This window comes from Dicentrarchus labrax, unplaced genomic scaffold, assembly GCF_905237075.1.
Source record: "Dicentrarchus labrax unplaced genomic scaffold, dlabrax2021, whole genome shotgun sequence".
Taxonomy (NCBI): domain Eukaryota; kingdom Metazoa; phylum Chordata; class Actinopteri; family Moronidae; genus Dicentrarchus; species Dicentrarchus labrax.
Genome location: NW_026136704.1, coordinates 10,187,856 through 10,202,972, shown reverse-complemented (window position 1 = coordinate 10,202,972; position 15,117 = coordinate 10,187,856). Strand labels below are relative to the sequence as shown.

At 39.9% G+C, this 15,117-nt stretch overlaps 1 protein-coding gene across 6 annotated transcripts in view; it reads left to right on the top strand.

Moving 5' to 3' along the window:
- The window catches only part of lsamp (limbic system associated membrane protein), a 1,177,706-nt gene that overhangs the window by 1,154,333 nt on the left and 8,256 nt on the right, over positions 1 to 15,117 (top strand). For all 6 annotated transcript variants that reach the window (XM_051396815.1, XM_051396814.1, XM_051396813.1 and 3 more), the window contains 2 exons: positions 9,244 to 9,375; positions 10,444 to 10,564. In XM_051396815.1, coding sequence (XP_051252775.1) covers positions 9,244 to 9,375; positions 10,444 to 10,564 — 253 coding nt within the window. The remainder of the gene's footprint in view (positions 1 to 9,243; positions 9,376 to 10,443; positions 10,565 to 15,117) is intronic.

Here is a 15,117-nt window from a genome sequence, read left to right as displayed (position 1 = left end):
GGGGTGTTCCCGGTCCAAAGGTCCAAGGAAGGAGAGGCAGTGAACCGGAGACAGGGTCATGGATCGGACCACATGGGCCAGCCATCACTCCCCATGTGCATCAATGAGCTTTGGCCACCCAACAGACGAGCTACTGTAGCTCACATTGCTGAAAAAGTTACTGCTGGTTCTGATAGAAAGGGGTAAAAACACACAGAGCATCACAGTTTGTTGGTATGGGACTGCATAACATTATGACCACCAGGGTGCCCAGGTATATAGCCTAGATATTTTATTTTATTGTTTATTTGTATAGGGACAAGTATGTAGCATAAACAAAAGCCACACACCACAGCATTTATAGCCTAAGCTAATTTGCGTTGCCATCCCCGGATGGGTCTTTAATATATCAGCCTTCCGATACAATTTTTGTTACAAAAAGGCTATTTGAGTCTGTATAGTTATAATTACTTCAACAACGTTCACCCTACAGCCTGTAGGTCATAGGAAAAAGTCGTTTCGCCTGGAAACCTAACAGAACAGATCACAAGATTTTAAACAGAAGGAACATTTTTGCAAATTGCTAATTGCTAATAAGTAAGACATATTTTCCATAAATGTTCCCATCTGTGTGGGCAGTATAAACTTCCCTAATTAGGACATTGACCACTGTTGGGGAAAAGAAAATCTGATAGTTGGAGAGTAAAGCTGAAATATTTCAAGGAAGAAGTTGTAGTGCTTTGAGTATGAAGTTATAATTAATTGTTGGGGAAAAAAAGAGAGAGGCAGAGCCAGAGACCAGGGTGCACAGCAACAACCATAGCAACAACTATACTAATAGAAATGACAAAGGATGATGATGACGATGATGATGATGATTATGATTACTATTGTCATAATATTATGACTTTTTATCTCATGAAACTTTGACTTAACTATCATATCATTCTGACCCTTTTGTAAGGTTATGAATGTATTCTTGTAATATGACTTTCTTTTGAAATTACTACTTTATTCTCATAACATAACAATTAATTTAATCAATTCTTAAACCATAATTATTTTTTCCAAAGAACGATGTTGTATATTCTGTCATAATAAAGGGACTGAAATGGGTAAAATTCTAAGTAGAGGATTTTATACACAGTCCTACATGTGTGATGTGGAGCAATGTCCTCTGTCAGTGACAGTACAGGAAAAGCTGAGTCTTTTTGCATAAGGCAAGTGATTCACAGGCGATTATGCAGAAGCCACGTTTAGTAGAGTCGTGGTCATGTGGAGTGATGAATGTTTGTGACAAGGGTAGAGCCTTATCACACACTTATCACACACACACACACAGCCGTGTACTTCCATCTTTATATGCACCTTCTGACGACATTCATCCCCAAAGCCAAACCTCAAGCCTTAAATGCAGACACACAGTGTAATTTTGAGTTTATCTCACCGCCAGTGTCAAGTTCTCACATGAAGAAGTGCGGCTGTATGAATGATGCTATCATGTGTATATGTGTCTTTGCATGCGGTGGTGTGTGCATAACTGAGAGGAGAGAGCAAAGATAAAAAATGATAGAAGGGTAAGCAGTGATATTCTGGGCCTGACCTTGCTCTCCTTGCTTAACACAAAGCCTCTTCTCCCATGGCAAACACAAGCCCATTGAATCTATCCAGACAGTAATGAGAAGTCTTCCCACAACAATAGACTAGATCCGTTTATCAGCCTAGCATAAGAGAAAGCGGACAACCCAACTACACATCATGGGAATTCAATCACTAAACCCTATTCTGTTTTATCAACAATTAATCTCCTTTTAAAGCTTCAGACTTGAATTGGACAAACAACCAAACGGTATACGACGCTCTACAATTACACGGCCACACTGAGACGAACCCCACTGAAGCTAGATGGGAAAATAACGAAGGCATATGAGGAGTAGAAGAAGAAGAAGAAGAAGAAGAGAGTAGGAAAATGAGATAGAAAGAGGAATGACAGCGTTCAGAAAAACAGACTGCTGCACTGCTCCGCTGTGCCTATCATTTCTTCAGCTCAAGAAGCGGCAAATAAACAGCCGTCTTGTTTTTGGCTGCAACACCTGTGTTATTTCTGCACCGCCAGCAGCAGTGGCAGCAAATGGCTTGTGAACAGAAGTGGAAGTTCTCCTTTTGTCCTCGGCCTGCTGAAAAGATATTGTTCATGTAGGATTCCTTCACAGATATACAGCAAGCCAAGCGTGATAGGACATTAGAATTCAGGCAATGAAACATAGTACATTAACACAAGGAGTCCCACAGGGATATTTTTGGTGCTTTCATTTCAAAGGAATTAAGATATTTCAGGTTTCAATGGATTGTTCCTAAACTACCAGAGAGGATAAAAGTTTAAGATGTATTTTTGATGTTGTAAAATGATATTTGTCATTCAAAACCAATGCTTGATGCAGTCAAATCACATTTGAACTTTATAAGTGCAGTATGCCTTTAGGATAGTGGTACTGAGCCTTGTAGATATTTGCACTTCATGGCGTGTTTGGTTTTGGGAACACACTGCCCATAGAGTCATAAGTGAGCTTAAGATTCATTTAGTTTCTGAGCTCAGTCATTTTTTTCCACTGCGAGGAATGTGTTGATGAGGGAAGTTACTCAGTAATGATGTGTTGACCCATCATTTAAATCACACCGACTCCTGACAGAAGGATAGCTGCCATGTGGCTGTGTTACATAAAGCCTGGACCAACTGTCCAAACAATGCGCACATACTCAAACACACACACACACACACACACACACACACACACACACAGGGTTGAAGGGCCGGAGGGGAACAATGGTTATGTGCACGTATACAGGCACCAGCATACACACAGTCACACTCATGCAGACAAAAGAAAATAAATGTCGCAGGGTCTTTTATGCTTCTCAACTCTGAAGTTTCTCAAATCAGCTGCTTAACATAAATTAGCATTTGCAAAATAAATGTAATGTTTTGCGCTGTGGTAAAGTGATGCTGATGAATGATGCATGAGGATATGCAAATGAGCACCATCCAGTTGCCAGCTGAAGTTGCTGGTTTGTGAATCTCATTCCTCACCCCTCCGCCTCCTCCCTCTCCCTCTCTCTCTCTCTCTCTCTCTCTCTCTCTCTCTCTCTCTCTCTCTCTCCCCCTCTCTTGTCCCTTCTCTTGGAAGGTGGGGGGCATGTGTGCATGCATGGACCTATAGCGTATGTGTTGGTGCTCCCATCCCACTGCTGTCCCTCACTCCTACGGAGCAATTTAATTGACATGGAAAACTTGTAGTTGTTCACACAAACTTAAAGTTGCCAGTGCAATGCAAATCAGTATCCAGCAGGCATTTGTAGAAGTGTGCTTCATCCAAGCCCCTCAACTCTTCCCAACTCACTTACAAAAGCCTGCTGTTGCATATCCCAAAGGCCGCAGGGCTTTTAACGGTATAATGTGTGGAAAAAGACAGCAATTATATGCACTGTCTTTTCAGCATGGCTACCACCAGGCTGCATGGTAAATTAGAGAATGGCTGAAAAACAATTTGAGGTGTCCAAGAAGGGGTAAAAGAGCAGTTTTAAATATCTTATTAAAAAAACAACAATCGCTCAGCTAAGCATGTGCTGCATGTTTTGCAGTCCGGACTGTTACAAACATTTTACTTTTTCATCTAGTTTTTCAACAAATCACGAGCTTTCAAATGATAATGGCCGGGGAGACGAGCTGGCTGAAGTGCTTCATTTAGGCCATCACTTCTGGGCTGTAGGCAGCTGTAATGCAGGTTACTGTATAACTTAATTATTTGCAAATGTTTCCTGTAATTCTCAGTTATTACATGGTTTCCATTTACAGTATCCTTTTGGAGCAGAGTGGTTTTTACATGTATTTCTCCCTCTAAGGGGTTATACCCGCAGTATTTCAAACTCCCACATCACAGGTATTACTTTTCAGCAGCACCTGAAACAATGTTTTCTAAAAAGAAGTTTCCTGTCAGTAAGCAGCTCTGCAAAGGTTTTAATTTAGTTATAGGATTTTTGCGGGCTGCATATTCAATTCTCTCTGACAATCATGGAATAGATTGCATTCTAAAATTAGCAGTTCCTAAAATGGGATACCTCTTGAAAATAATATTACAAGCACAACATTATGACACTGCCGCATCCAAGTGATGACACACAGCAGAACATTTTTAAAAAAGGATGAATCTCAGTTTATATTTTTGACATTTTTGCATTATCTGCTGAAACTCCACAGTTCAGTGGTCTAAAACAGCTCCTACGACCACAAGTTTTTTACTCCAGTCAAAGCCATTCTCTCAGAGTGGAAAATAGACGATGCATTTTGCCACCCATTCCCTCTGTGCTCCTCATTGTGAATTCTATTGTTAGAGTAGCTCAAGGCTACTGACACTTGCATGCCCCCAACTCCAAATATACCAAGAGAAAAGTTGGAGAAAAAGATTTCCAACATGGAAATGTAATCAAAAGACATGCAACAAACACTACAGTTTGGCAGGGATTCAAACTCTGACCTGCATTCACATATTTATAGGTGGGAGAGCATACGTGTGCATATGTGTATGTGTAAGTGAGAAAAAGTGAGGAAGAATGTTTTAGTACTGCCAATAAAATGAATCTATCTATCTATCTATCTATCTATCTATCTATCTATCTATCTATCTATCTATCTATCTATCTATCTATCTATCTATCTATCTATTGATCTATCCATCTATCGGTCTATCGGTCTATAGATCTATTGATCTAGCTACAAGACAAACTATTCATTGTTGGCATCTAGCGGTGAAACTGATAACCTTCCAAGCGTGTAGAAGAAACTATGGTTGCCATAAAACTCAGGAAAAATAAGAAAGGCCCTATTTTGAGCCATTTGTCCCATTTGTGAAACATGATGGTGCAACATTGCCATGAAATTTGACACAGATATTCCATGATGTCCAGAGGTTGAATCCTAATGACTTTGGTTCTCTGTTGACCTTTTGACTTTAATAATTATGAAGTCCAAATTTTAATTTGTCCAATACTTCTTACTTATGACCAGATACCTTCAAAATAAATGATATCAACCTCAGCTGTACTTAGTGTTTTCTTTTTTTCATTTTAGCACACTTAATGAAGATGGTACACATTACACTTGCTAAACATCAGCATGTTAGCGTTGTCATTCCTGTTAGCATGCTGATATCTATCTGGAAAAACAGAAAATGTGCATGTCCTTCCCTTACTTTACTACTCTTTTCCTCTCTGTCACCCACTCGCCTCCCTCTTTCCAGATTAGCATACAAATGTGATGATATAATATAGGGTAATGCCGGGATTCATGGGGCTTTTCTAATGCACACACTTTGAATTAGTCAAAGGTCTTAGTGCTCCCTGGATGCCTTCACCCCAATCCACGCATGCACACTTCATACTCACTCACCATAGAGATGTAACACGTCCACAAACAGGCATGGGCACATGCACACATATACTGTACACACACCCTAATCAATTCCCTCCAGACAAGATTAACCAATCTATCTTCATTACGCTTCATTAAACAGATAACATGTAAGGCACACACAGGAAACTGTATTCTCCCATGGGCACGGACAAAGACGTTTGAAATGTTGTATCTCAATTAATTGTTTCTTTAGACAATACATCACGTTCCATTCATCTGTCATGATTGAGTTGCTCTCTATACACACCAGGTGAGATTACTGACAGTTAATTGCTGCTCTTAAAAAAGCTAGTTGAGCCACTTCCTCTCATCTCTCATTTAAATTCTCCCCTCTCCTCTCTTCTCTTTACTCTGTTCTTTGATCTTTGCAGTCACCTGTTTTTTTCTCTTCCCCTTATCCAGCACCAAACCAAAGCACTGAAGAAGAGATTGAGCTTCAATAGAATTTCCATGGCAACAGATTTTCAATCATACCTCTCCAATCACGTTACTCTGTCAGTTCGTCCAGGGAGGGCTGAATATGATCTGGTTTAGACTTTGATCATGATCCCACTGATCTTTCAATCAACATGAAATAATACTGTATCAGCTGACCTCCGTCTCCATCATACACTTGATTTGGATCATTTAGTTTTTTTCTCTCTTTCTGTTTCAAACACTGAGACCAGGCTCGATTTTATAGATATTTGGAGTTTGAGCTTCAGGCATGTATAAAAGTCAGACTGATGTTTTTGAGGTGTTGTTAACTGAGCTTTATGACATTTAATAGCAAAGCATTTATGTGTGATCACCAAGGCAGAGCAGCTTTTTTCAACTAACCTCCCATATCAGAGTCCCTGTAGTTGCAGGTTCATTTCTCAGGTCGCAGTGCTTCATTTTCACAGAGCCTGCAGCTCCTCACTCGTAACATGAGCATGAACTTGCCCACAATTGCAACTACTGACATTTACTGTTGTTACAAACAGTGCATTTTCTCCGTCCACCTCAGAGATCCCCTCTGTGCAATTTATTTGCACTGCCCAGATTCCACCACTCTTTATTTTCTGAGATTAAGGGAAGTTTCAGTCAATGTTATTGTAGTTGTGTTTGCTGGGTCAAAGGAGTTATTCAGTGCAGCTTGTTGTGATAGGGCAGCTGTAGCTTAGCGGGTCGTCCTCTAATCAGAAGGTTGGAGGTTCGATCTTCTGCTGCATGTCGAAGTGTCTTTGAGCAAGATACTGAACCCCAAATTGCTCTCATGAATGTTTGTTTCTGTTTTTGATGGGTGAATGTGGCAAAGCGAATTGAGTGGTCGGAAGATAAGAAAGGCGCTATGCAAGTACAGTCCATTTACCATAACTGTATCTTTTTGAGAAATATCCTGGCAACAAGCAGATGATTACTTATTAAGTCATTGTCATTTCCAATCATTTCATTTTCCATCAGATTGAAATGTATGTAGAATGGTTGTTCATGTAAAATCAAGCACATTTTTTGTATAATACACAAACACGGTATTATCACATACATACATAGGACTGAGGGAATGAGGGGCATTGGGTATACCGGGCCCTCGTGTGAAGAGGGCCCACAAAGAAAAGAAACTAGAACAAATGGTGGAGCCCATAAAAAATAAGTTTGTGCTACACCCTTGCATACAGCATTAATTATCACATCTCAAATTAATTGCAGTGTCACATACGCATCCACCAAATAAATCAGCTGATATCACAAATAATGATATTTCAGGGTCTTCACGCCAATGCTAACTTCAGATGTGATAAAAGATGAAGTGCAATTAATTTTGCAGCACATCAAATGATTTGCCATTTCCTCCTTCTGACCCACCAATAGATCTTAATAAGACATAGCATCTTTCCTAATGAGATGCCGAGACGCTATGTTCTGTACATGGCTAATTAGCTGGATTGCTCATTAAACAATTAGTCAGATATCTGTCTGATAGTCTCTGTGGCTGTTGCACTCTGTTCAAGTGTTTTGTCTGACATTTGCAGATATTATTCCTCTGTTAATTGAAGCTTTTAGACAAACAACTAATAAAAGTCTGCTTAACAAGTTGTTGAATATTAAATGTGCTTTCAGTTGAAGAGTCAATCTAAGTCATGCGGCCTGAGTTTTTCAGCATACCCTGACTGTGAATTTGAATTACCTCTGTTGTGAAATATTAGTGTGAAAGAATACTGCGGTTTCAATTTCTGCTTTTTTTATTTAGCCCTTCATCAAAAGCAACTCTCAATAGACTTAAACGTGTCAGTATGATTTAACCCAAGCGCTTGTCGGATGGTCGAACAGCATATGAAACCCATACCTGTCCAATATCTGATCATTTTTATACATTTCTAAAACCCCAGGCACACCTACTTCACAAAGCGATGTGTGGAGGTGACTAAACACAAAGTACAGTACAGTTTTTCAAGTAACTTTTTGTGCAGCACCATGAATGCCTTCCCATCCAAACAATTATCACGTCTCCCCATCCTCTCTGACGGCAGGCTTTTCACCCACCTTCAAATGTGGCCTTTCAGAGCAGCTCGAAACACTTGCCTGCGTGGTTGGATAACATGTCATTTGAACTACTGCGTTTGGAGCATACTCACACCTTTAAAGAACCATATCTGACACCAATATGAACTGTGAAACACGACACTTCAATGCAATCTTTCTGTAAATAAATTAGATTCGCTTTTCTACCTAAGCCTACAGTATCGTGGACACAGTATGTCCCTCAAAGTGAGTGAATCTTAACTGCTAATCAGATTGGCCATTTTGCTTCCTCTTTAACAAAGTACCTTAGTCTCCTCTGTGCTAATGGTGCGCATGCCAAGCTGACGTGGGTGGCAAAATAATAGCCGTTTTCTCAGGGGAGACCAGATTTATTCATGTAGAGTGGCAACCCTGACAAATTCTTTCTGATGTTTCAACTGTAAACAACATACAGTTAAAATGAAATAGTTCTTTCTATAGCAATACATCCAAACATCCAAAGTGTATAGATACGTGTGAACTTGCTTGCAATAGAACATGTTTACATTGTAGAAATTGGAATCTCAAAAAATGTGTCTTCATGCCGCTTTTTGCTGTAGAAAGACCAAATATGTAGACCAAATAGACTATATCTGCGCCGGAAGCAGTGGCTTTCAGGAGTCTTGTCATCACTGTGATGTTGCCAGGCAACCTGGGAGTCACGGCGCCAAGCTGAGAAATAGTCCAGCATGTAATCCAACACACCCCTTCTGTAAATAATTTGTCACCTTTACCCCAAAATTCCACCAGGCATGGTTTTATAACATTGCGTCTATGTCGTGGTTTGGCTCTGTGATCCACGTGACTTCAAATCCCACCGAGAGCGCTTCAGAAGTGGAGCGTCTTTAGAGTGTGTTGTCTGCAATTTGTTGGATCCAAGACAATGTTTTTCCAAGCTAGAGTCTGCACACTGTATTTTATTTTGAAAATTGACCAGATTGTTTATGCTGTTTCTGTGTCTGACTTCCTGCCAGTGCGACCTGCTTCACACGAGCAAGAAAGCGAATAAGCCTATTTGTCAAAATGTTGTCTATCTATCTATCTATCTATCTATCTGATCATCCAGTGAAAATCTTTTAGTCAGTTTCTCTTCTCCTGAATTGATTGACAGGCGATTATGCTGATTTAGAGTCCCTGGGAAAAGTAACTCTTTTGAACAGAGCTCAAACATTAACTTGTCTCCTTCTTTCTTTTGTCCCTCTCTTTGTTCCTCTCCCTCTTGCCTCCCTCAATCACTCCTCCTCCTCTTTTGCTCTCTCTCTATCTGTCTGCAGCAGAGCCGTTGGATGGAGAGGAGTACCTGGACATTATAGGCATCATGCGAAACCAAGCGGGTCGTTATGAATGCAAGGCCAGCAACGACGTCGCCACACCTGATGTCAAATACGTCAATGTGGTTGTCAGCTGTAAGTAACGACTGATCTATATTCTTACCTTGTTTCATGTCAGACGTGTCACAAGATGATACACTCAACATAAAAGCATATAAAAGTCAAGACTGGAGTTAAGGGTAGAGACATGTAGAATTTAGTGTGACGGGGCATTAAGGCAGTATCTTGAAAGTTTTGGAGTACACTTCAGTCTTCTCAAGATGAATCCAGGTAGAAAGAGAAAGATCTCTAACTTGATTGCAACTGTCATTCCCATGGTAATTCTCACGTACCACCATCATCATTTAAGAGGCACTTTGCATTTCAAAACAAGATCCCCTAATTACATCTTGTCAGGGATCCATGTTGGATTTGATGAGCGCAATGCAAACGTTGGCTCCAAGTTGATGAACACCTCAGGAGACACCACAAACCAACTTCCCCCCCAGAGGAGTTGTAAGATTCTCTTTGATCCGGACAAATCGTGTATGGCTGTTTGCCCAAACCATACTTTAGCCAAGTCTGAGTGCCTGAATCAAATGATAAAGATTTCTATATTAAACTATTGCTTAGTATTTAATCCTAAATGGAAAACAGGCATTAATCCACATCTGACATTGTGATGTTTGTAGAAGACATTATGTGTGTATGATGAATGTTAATAAACTTGATAAATTTGAAATTTTAGCAGTGATTATTCTTTGGAGTCAAGCTCCAAGTAATCTATTATACATTAGTTCTTGCACTATGAAAGCCTTAAGCTAGTGGAATTTTACAATACAAAATAGAAGAAACTCAATTCCTTCAGCTTATCATTGGTATTTGTCTATTTGTTTGCTTTTATTAGTAAAATTCGATACAGAGGATAAGTCATCATATGAAAGGGGTTTTTGTTTTCTGTGCCAGGCTTATATCAATGACCATGTTCAGACATACTTGATAAAATTAAAAGAAATTTACTTTTTAGGGAAAGAAAAACAAAAACTGAAGGAAACACAAGTGCCACAAGAGCTGATTTCATTAAGGATGAGCATAACACTTGACTACATTAAAGTTGGTTTGGTTTTAAGATTTAATGTATGTCATCTTTGTGTGACTCTGCAGACCCTCCGACAATAAAGAAAACCCAGAGCTCAGAGACTCCGGTGGGCCGCATGGGGACACTGCAGTGTGAAGCCACCGCTGTGCCCACACCAGAGTTTGAATGGTACAGAGACGAAAAAAGGTACAACTTCACACACATTTACACCATCACTCCCCACACCAATGTCACAAATAGACACCTGTACGGAGCTGTATACACCTGATCTTACCTCAGAAATGAATAAGCTCCAAATGGGCATGGAGAGATGACACAACATTCAGAAACATTTTGAATAGTTAATAACTAGGACACTTCAAGGTGATGCTGCAAGCCCAGTCTACATTTTTATGCTGTAGACCAATCAAGGGAATGAGCTAAAGAGCACGAGCCATATACAACCAGTCAGACAAGCCATTAAATAGAGCACTGGCCATTAGCCTTCTTTATCACAAACAAGTATATCAACTGTAAGACTGATCCACTGAGCCTGGCACCCTAATGCTCTGAAACCCCTTTATAACTATAATGATCTCCTGTAATGTTTCCAGGATGGAAAACCTTCTCTCTCTTACAAGTCGAATTACTGGAAGCAACAGTGTTGTATGCCTTCAAAACAGGTTGAAAAGCTGTTACAGTATATGGATTACAATAGTTTGGGAAAGTTTATAGTGGCAGATTCTGTATTGAAACATTCAGATTTTTGAAGACTGATTTATGTGATGATGGGTTGCAGAAATAACCACTATTTGACTTGACCTGACCTGCTAAATTATTTTATGTTGCCACCATTACAGATACAATGATGATGAGGCAAAATAATGAGATTTACATTGCATTTACTTAGGCGTGACTATGACAGCTGTAAAGAGGCCCTGCTGTTTCAATTAATGAATTGCATTTCTTTCTATAATAAAAATCATACTGATTGCTCCCTATGCCAGCATTTGGTGAGACCTGTATAAGCATCAATCTCACAGCCGTCTTCAAACAACAGAGGTCCAACCCAGCTTGTGATCTTTCAATGGCCTCAATGGAGTCAGAAGCTTTCTTCATACTTTCCTGAGAAGTTTTCTCCTCATTTCCTAACTGTGGCAGCAGCTTCATCACTTCATTCTTGTGCCTGGCATGCTCCGTATCATTTTACTCACTGGTTATAATGGAACTCTTTGATTCCTTTGTCAAATCTGCCCTCACAGTGGTCCCATTGTCACATCCCAGTGTTAATTTGATGGCATCATCTGTGTAGTTTGATAATGACTAATCACCCACTTAATCACTCACTAGGCTGTTATTCCATTGTTAATTGAACATTACTGTGTAAGACAGCAGTGGATTCTGTGATATTCTTTTGAGAAAAAGGAGAACAGATCGGTTGTTCTCCTGCATGTAATTTCTATACTGTAGTCACTGAAAATCTGAGTAACCCTTTTCACATAGCGCAAGTAATTCCAGTGAAATGGAAATCAGGCTTCCCGCGCTGTACTGTCCCCTGAGAAATTGCAAACTGTGTGACCAGACACAGCTGTTCATTGGAAAGCTATCAATTTAAGTGTCATGCATGTATCTGGAAAACACTTGAAGAGGATCGAAGTGTAATAACATTCAAAGGCAATGACAACCCAGACTCTCACTTGTCATTTAATAACCCGAGAGATTCCCTCCTCTGCAGCAAGCTCACCATATGAGTCCATTGGGGAAATGGAGGGGCTTGAATGGAAATAGCTAATGATAAGAAAATTGCACATGCAGAGCGCCATGATCTGCAATTTCACTCGTACCCAAACTAAAGCAGAAAAAGTTCAAGATTGGGAGAAAAATATTGGAGGAGTGTCACAAGTGTTATCACAGATATGGTCTCTAAAGTAATAGGCCTATCACAGCAGCGCTTGAAAAGAAAGATTTATGGTCGTTGAAATATTTTGCATTATCTGTTGTTTCCAACCTCCATCTATCTCAGTTGTTTTGTCCCCTGGAGGATTTTGGCTATGTGCCTGTTCATGGCCCCCTTCTCCCTCTGTGCCTTTGGAAAGCGTTATTGCACTTTCTCCTTGGATGATGATGTTAATGCACCATAATAATATAATTTATCCTTGCTTGGCTAGTTAATTTTACAGTCCCCTCCCCAAGAATCAAGGCTAATGCACTGTAGCCTGTTGTGTCTTATTTACCTGATTGTTAAGGTGGGGTCTCGCCTCAGCGCTCGTTTCCCTTTTTTAATTGGTTTAACCTAATCAACACCTGAACTCTGCATTTAAATCACAAAGAAGTGCTCGTCGCAGTTGCTTTCAAGATTCTCGGGTTGCACATACGCACAGTTACAGTGCCAGATTTACTACTCGCAATTCTTAGTAATTTTCTTAACAACGGGTTCTTTGTTTCAGAGGCAGACAACAGCAGTCTTCTCTTTCCTATCCAGCAGTTATTGATTTTGCCAGCCGAGCTGAGTTTTTGGTTTTGGAAATCAAAAAACAAGAAAACCTCCAAGCTCTTTAAATGTTGAGTATCAATCTTACTACAACCCCATGTGCAAAGCTTGAACATGTGGAGAAATCCAGAGTTTGATTGACCTGCCATGCCTAGTTGGTCACTGTTTGGGGAAGGGGTTTAGCAAACAGCCAGGTGGTTACTTTTGGAATACTCCCTTATATATTAATGCATTATATATGGTTTGTAATCAGTTATGGGGGCAGATGTTAGTGCAGCCATAATCAGTACTCGTGGACCTTTGACATGTTTTGATTTGCCAGAACCAGTGAAAAATTGCTTTTTTTCTTTTCTCTGTTTTCGTTCTCATTACCAGTATGATTACATCTGAAGCAGACCTGGTCTGGTGAACCATTTTTAATCAGAACAAGCCATTTTCCCAGGGTTATCGTGTTGTCAGTGAAGGAGAAAAAAAAAAAACAAAACACAGCACTGCACTAACAACTGAGAAATTAACAACTCACCTACTTTGGCGTGTGAAAAAGTTAGGAGAGGGAAACTTTTTAAAAATTATGTATTTTGATTTTAACCATTATTCCAGCCTCAAACATGAACAATGTTCTTTGATAATTTCTAAATTTTTAGAAGTTACGTTTTGCTGAAATGTAAAAGATTAACTTTTGTCCCTTGTTGAATTAAACCTTTTTTAATCCTTTTCTTTAGCTGTATTTTGACAAGATACCCTTCAGATGCAGAATTTATCTTTGCGAAGGCTCACCATATTTGACATTGATTAATTATTTTCCTTGATCCTTCTTTGTATTTTAAATATCTTTTGTGTCTGATTTGTTCATTTGGGAACATAAGTTAGTTAGTGTTAAAACTGTTACCCAAGTACTGTATGGAAATGTCTTTTTTATAGTGTGACAACCCCACAAATTTGTAATGAGACCCTGCCTCTTGGTCCAGACCTGTTCATGTTGACAACTTCCCACTTTTCATTCTCGTTTCCTCTTGGTTGGGCCATTTTACCCCAAACAAACACTCACACGTTTGGTCCAGTTATCTAGTGCCAAGTTGGAAAAGCAACTCTCTCACCTGCCCAAACAAATCAAACTGAAGGAGTTAACACCCCAGAGTTTGAACAAACTGCTTGGCACAAGCTGGTAAACACAAACTTGGTTGCAGAGCTCTCCCCTCTCTCCTCCTCTGACGAGGGAAGCTTAACTCTCCTAACCTTGTGAATATCCATCCAGTCAGTCTTAATATCCACATGAAAATGTGGACCACCTCAACGGATGAAACATAACTCATCCACTAAAACATAAATTAATCATCTCACATCTCTGGCTTCACCAGGATCTGAGAGTCTCCATGGCATTTAAAACTGAGTTAGCTTCAGTAGAAACCGATGCATCGTGATCTTAAAGCAGCTGGCCAGAAGATCATAACTGATACTATTACAACCTGGCTGTCATGACCCTCCCTGCTGTTTTTGCCTCTTCTCACTGGCTGTCCATGATTAAATTTGACTGAAGTTGTAAATTGGTTGCCCCTCTAGCCCTGTTTTTTTTCCATATGATTATGTAATGTTAACCCTAAAGGAGAAGCTACAAATCTGAGATTTCCAGTCCAGTTTTTTTCTGTTTTTGAGCTGCATTTTTATGTCTAAAGAATTATGTTTGTAGAATCAACCATTGTCAATCATCTTTTATTGTAAGGTGTTGGTCTTGTTCCTTGTGCAGTAAATCACTCAATCCATGTTTATAACATGAGAAAATCCAAAGTGAGCTGTTAGCTGATGTGACAGACAGATCTGTTTGTTGTTTTGTCAGCTGATACATGGCTGTCACAGCCACAGGACCGTTTTCAATCATCTCTGGGTTACAAGTCTCAGCAGGACTCTCCACTTGATTTCATTTATCATCGGCCTTGAATCATAACAGGCCTGTCACTTTCTCTGGCAGTGATAACCTACTTTAGATGCTCCCACACGCTACAGAATCAAATCTGTCAATCTGATGATTTGGTCTGGTCTTCCATCTCTACCGGTCTGCGACTGCAGCCCTTAGCACACACTGCATGCCCTTTGCCAAATACAGGGGTCAAGTCATTTCAATCTAGGGTTTAATGTACCAGAGTGGCTCTGTGCATCAAAAAATGATGACTTGAGCTATCCAGAAGAGCACTGCTGCCCTCTGCCTGTGAGGAAGGACGTCAAGTATGATACAATAATGATGATAACACTTGAAAAACTCCCCTCCAGGAAA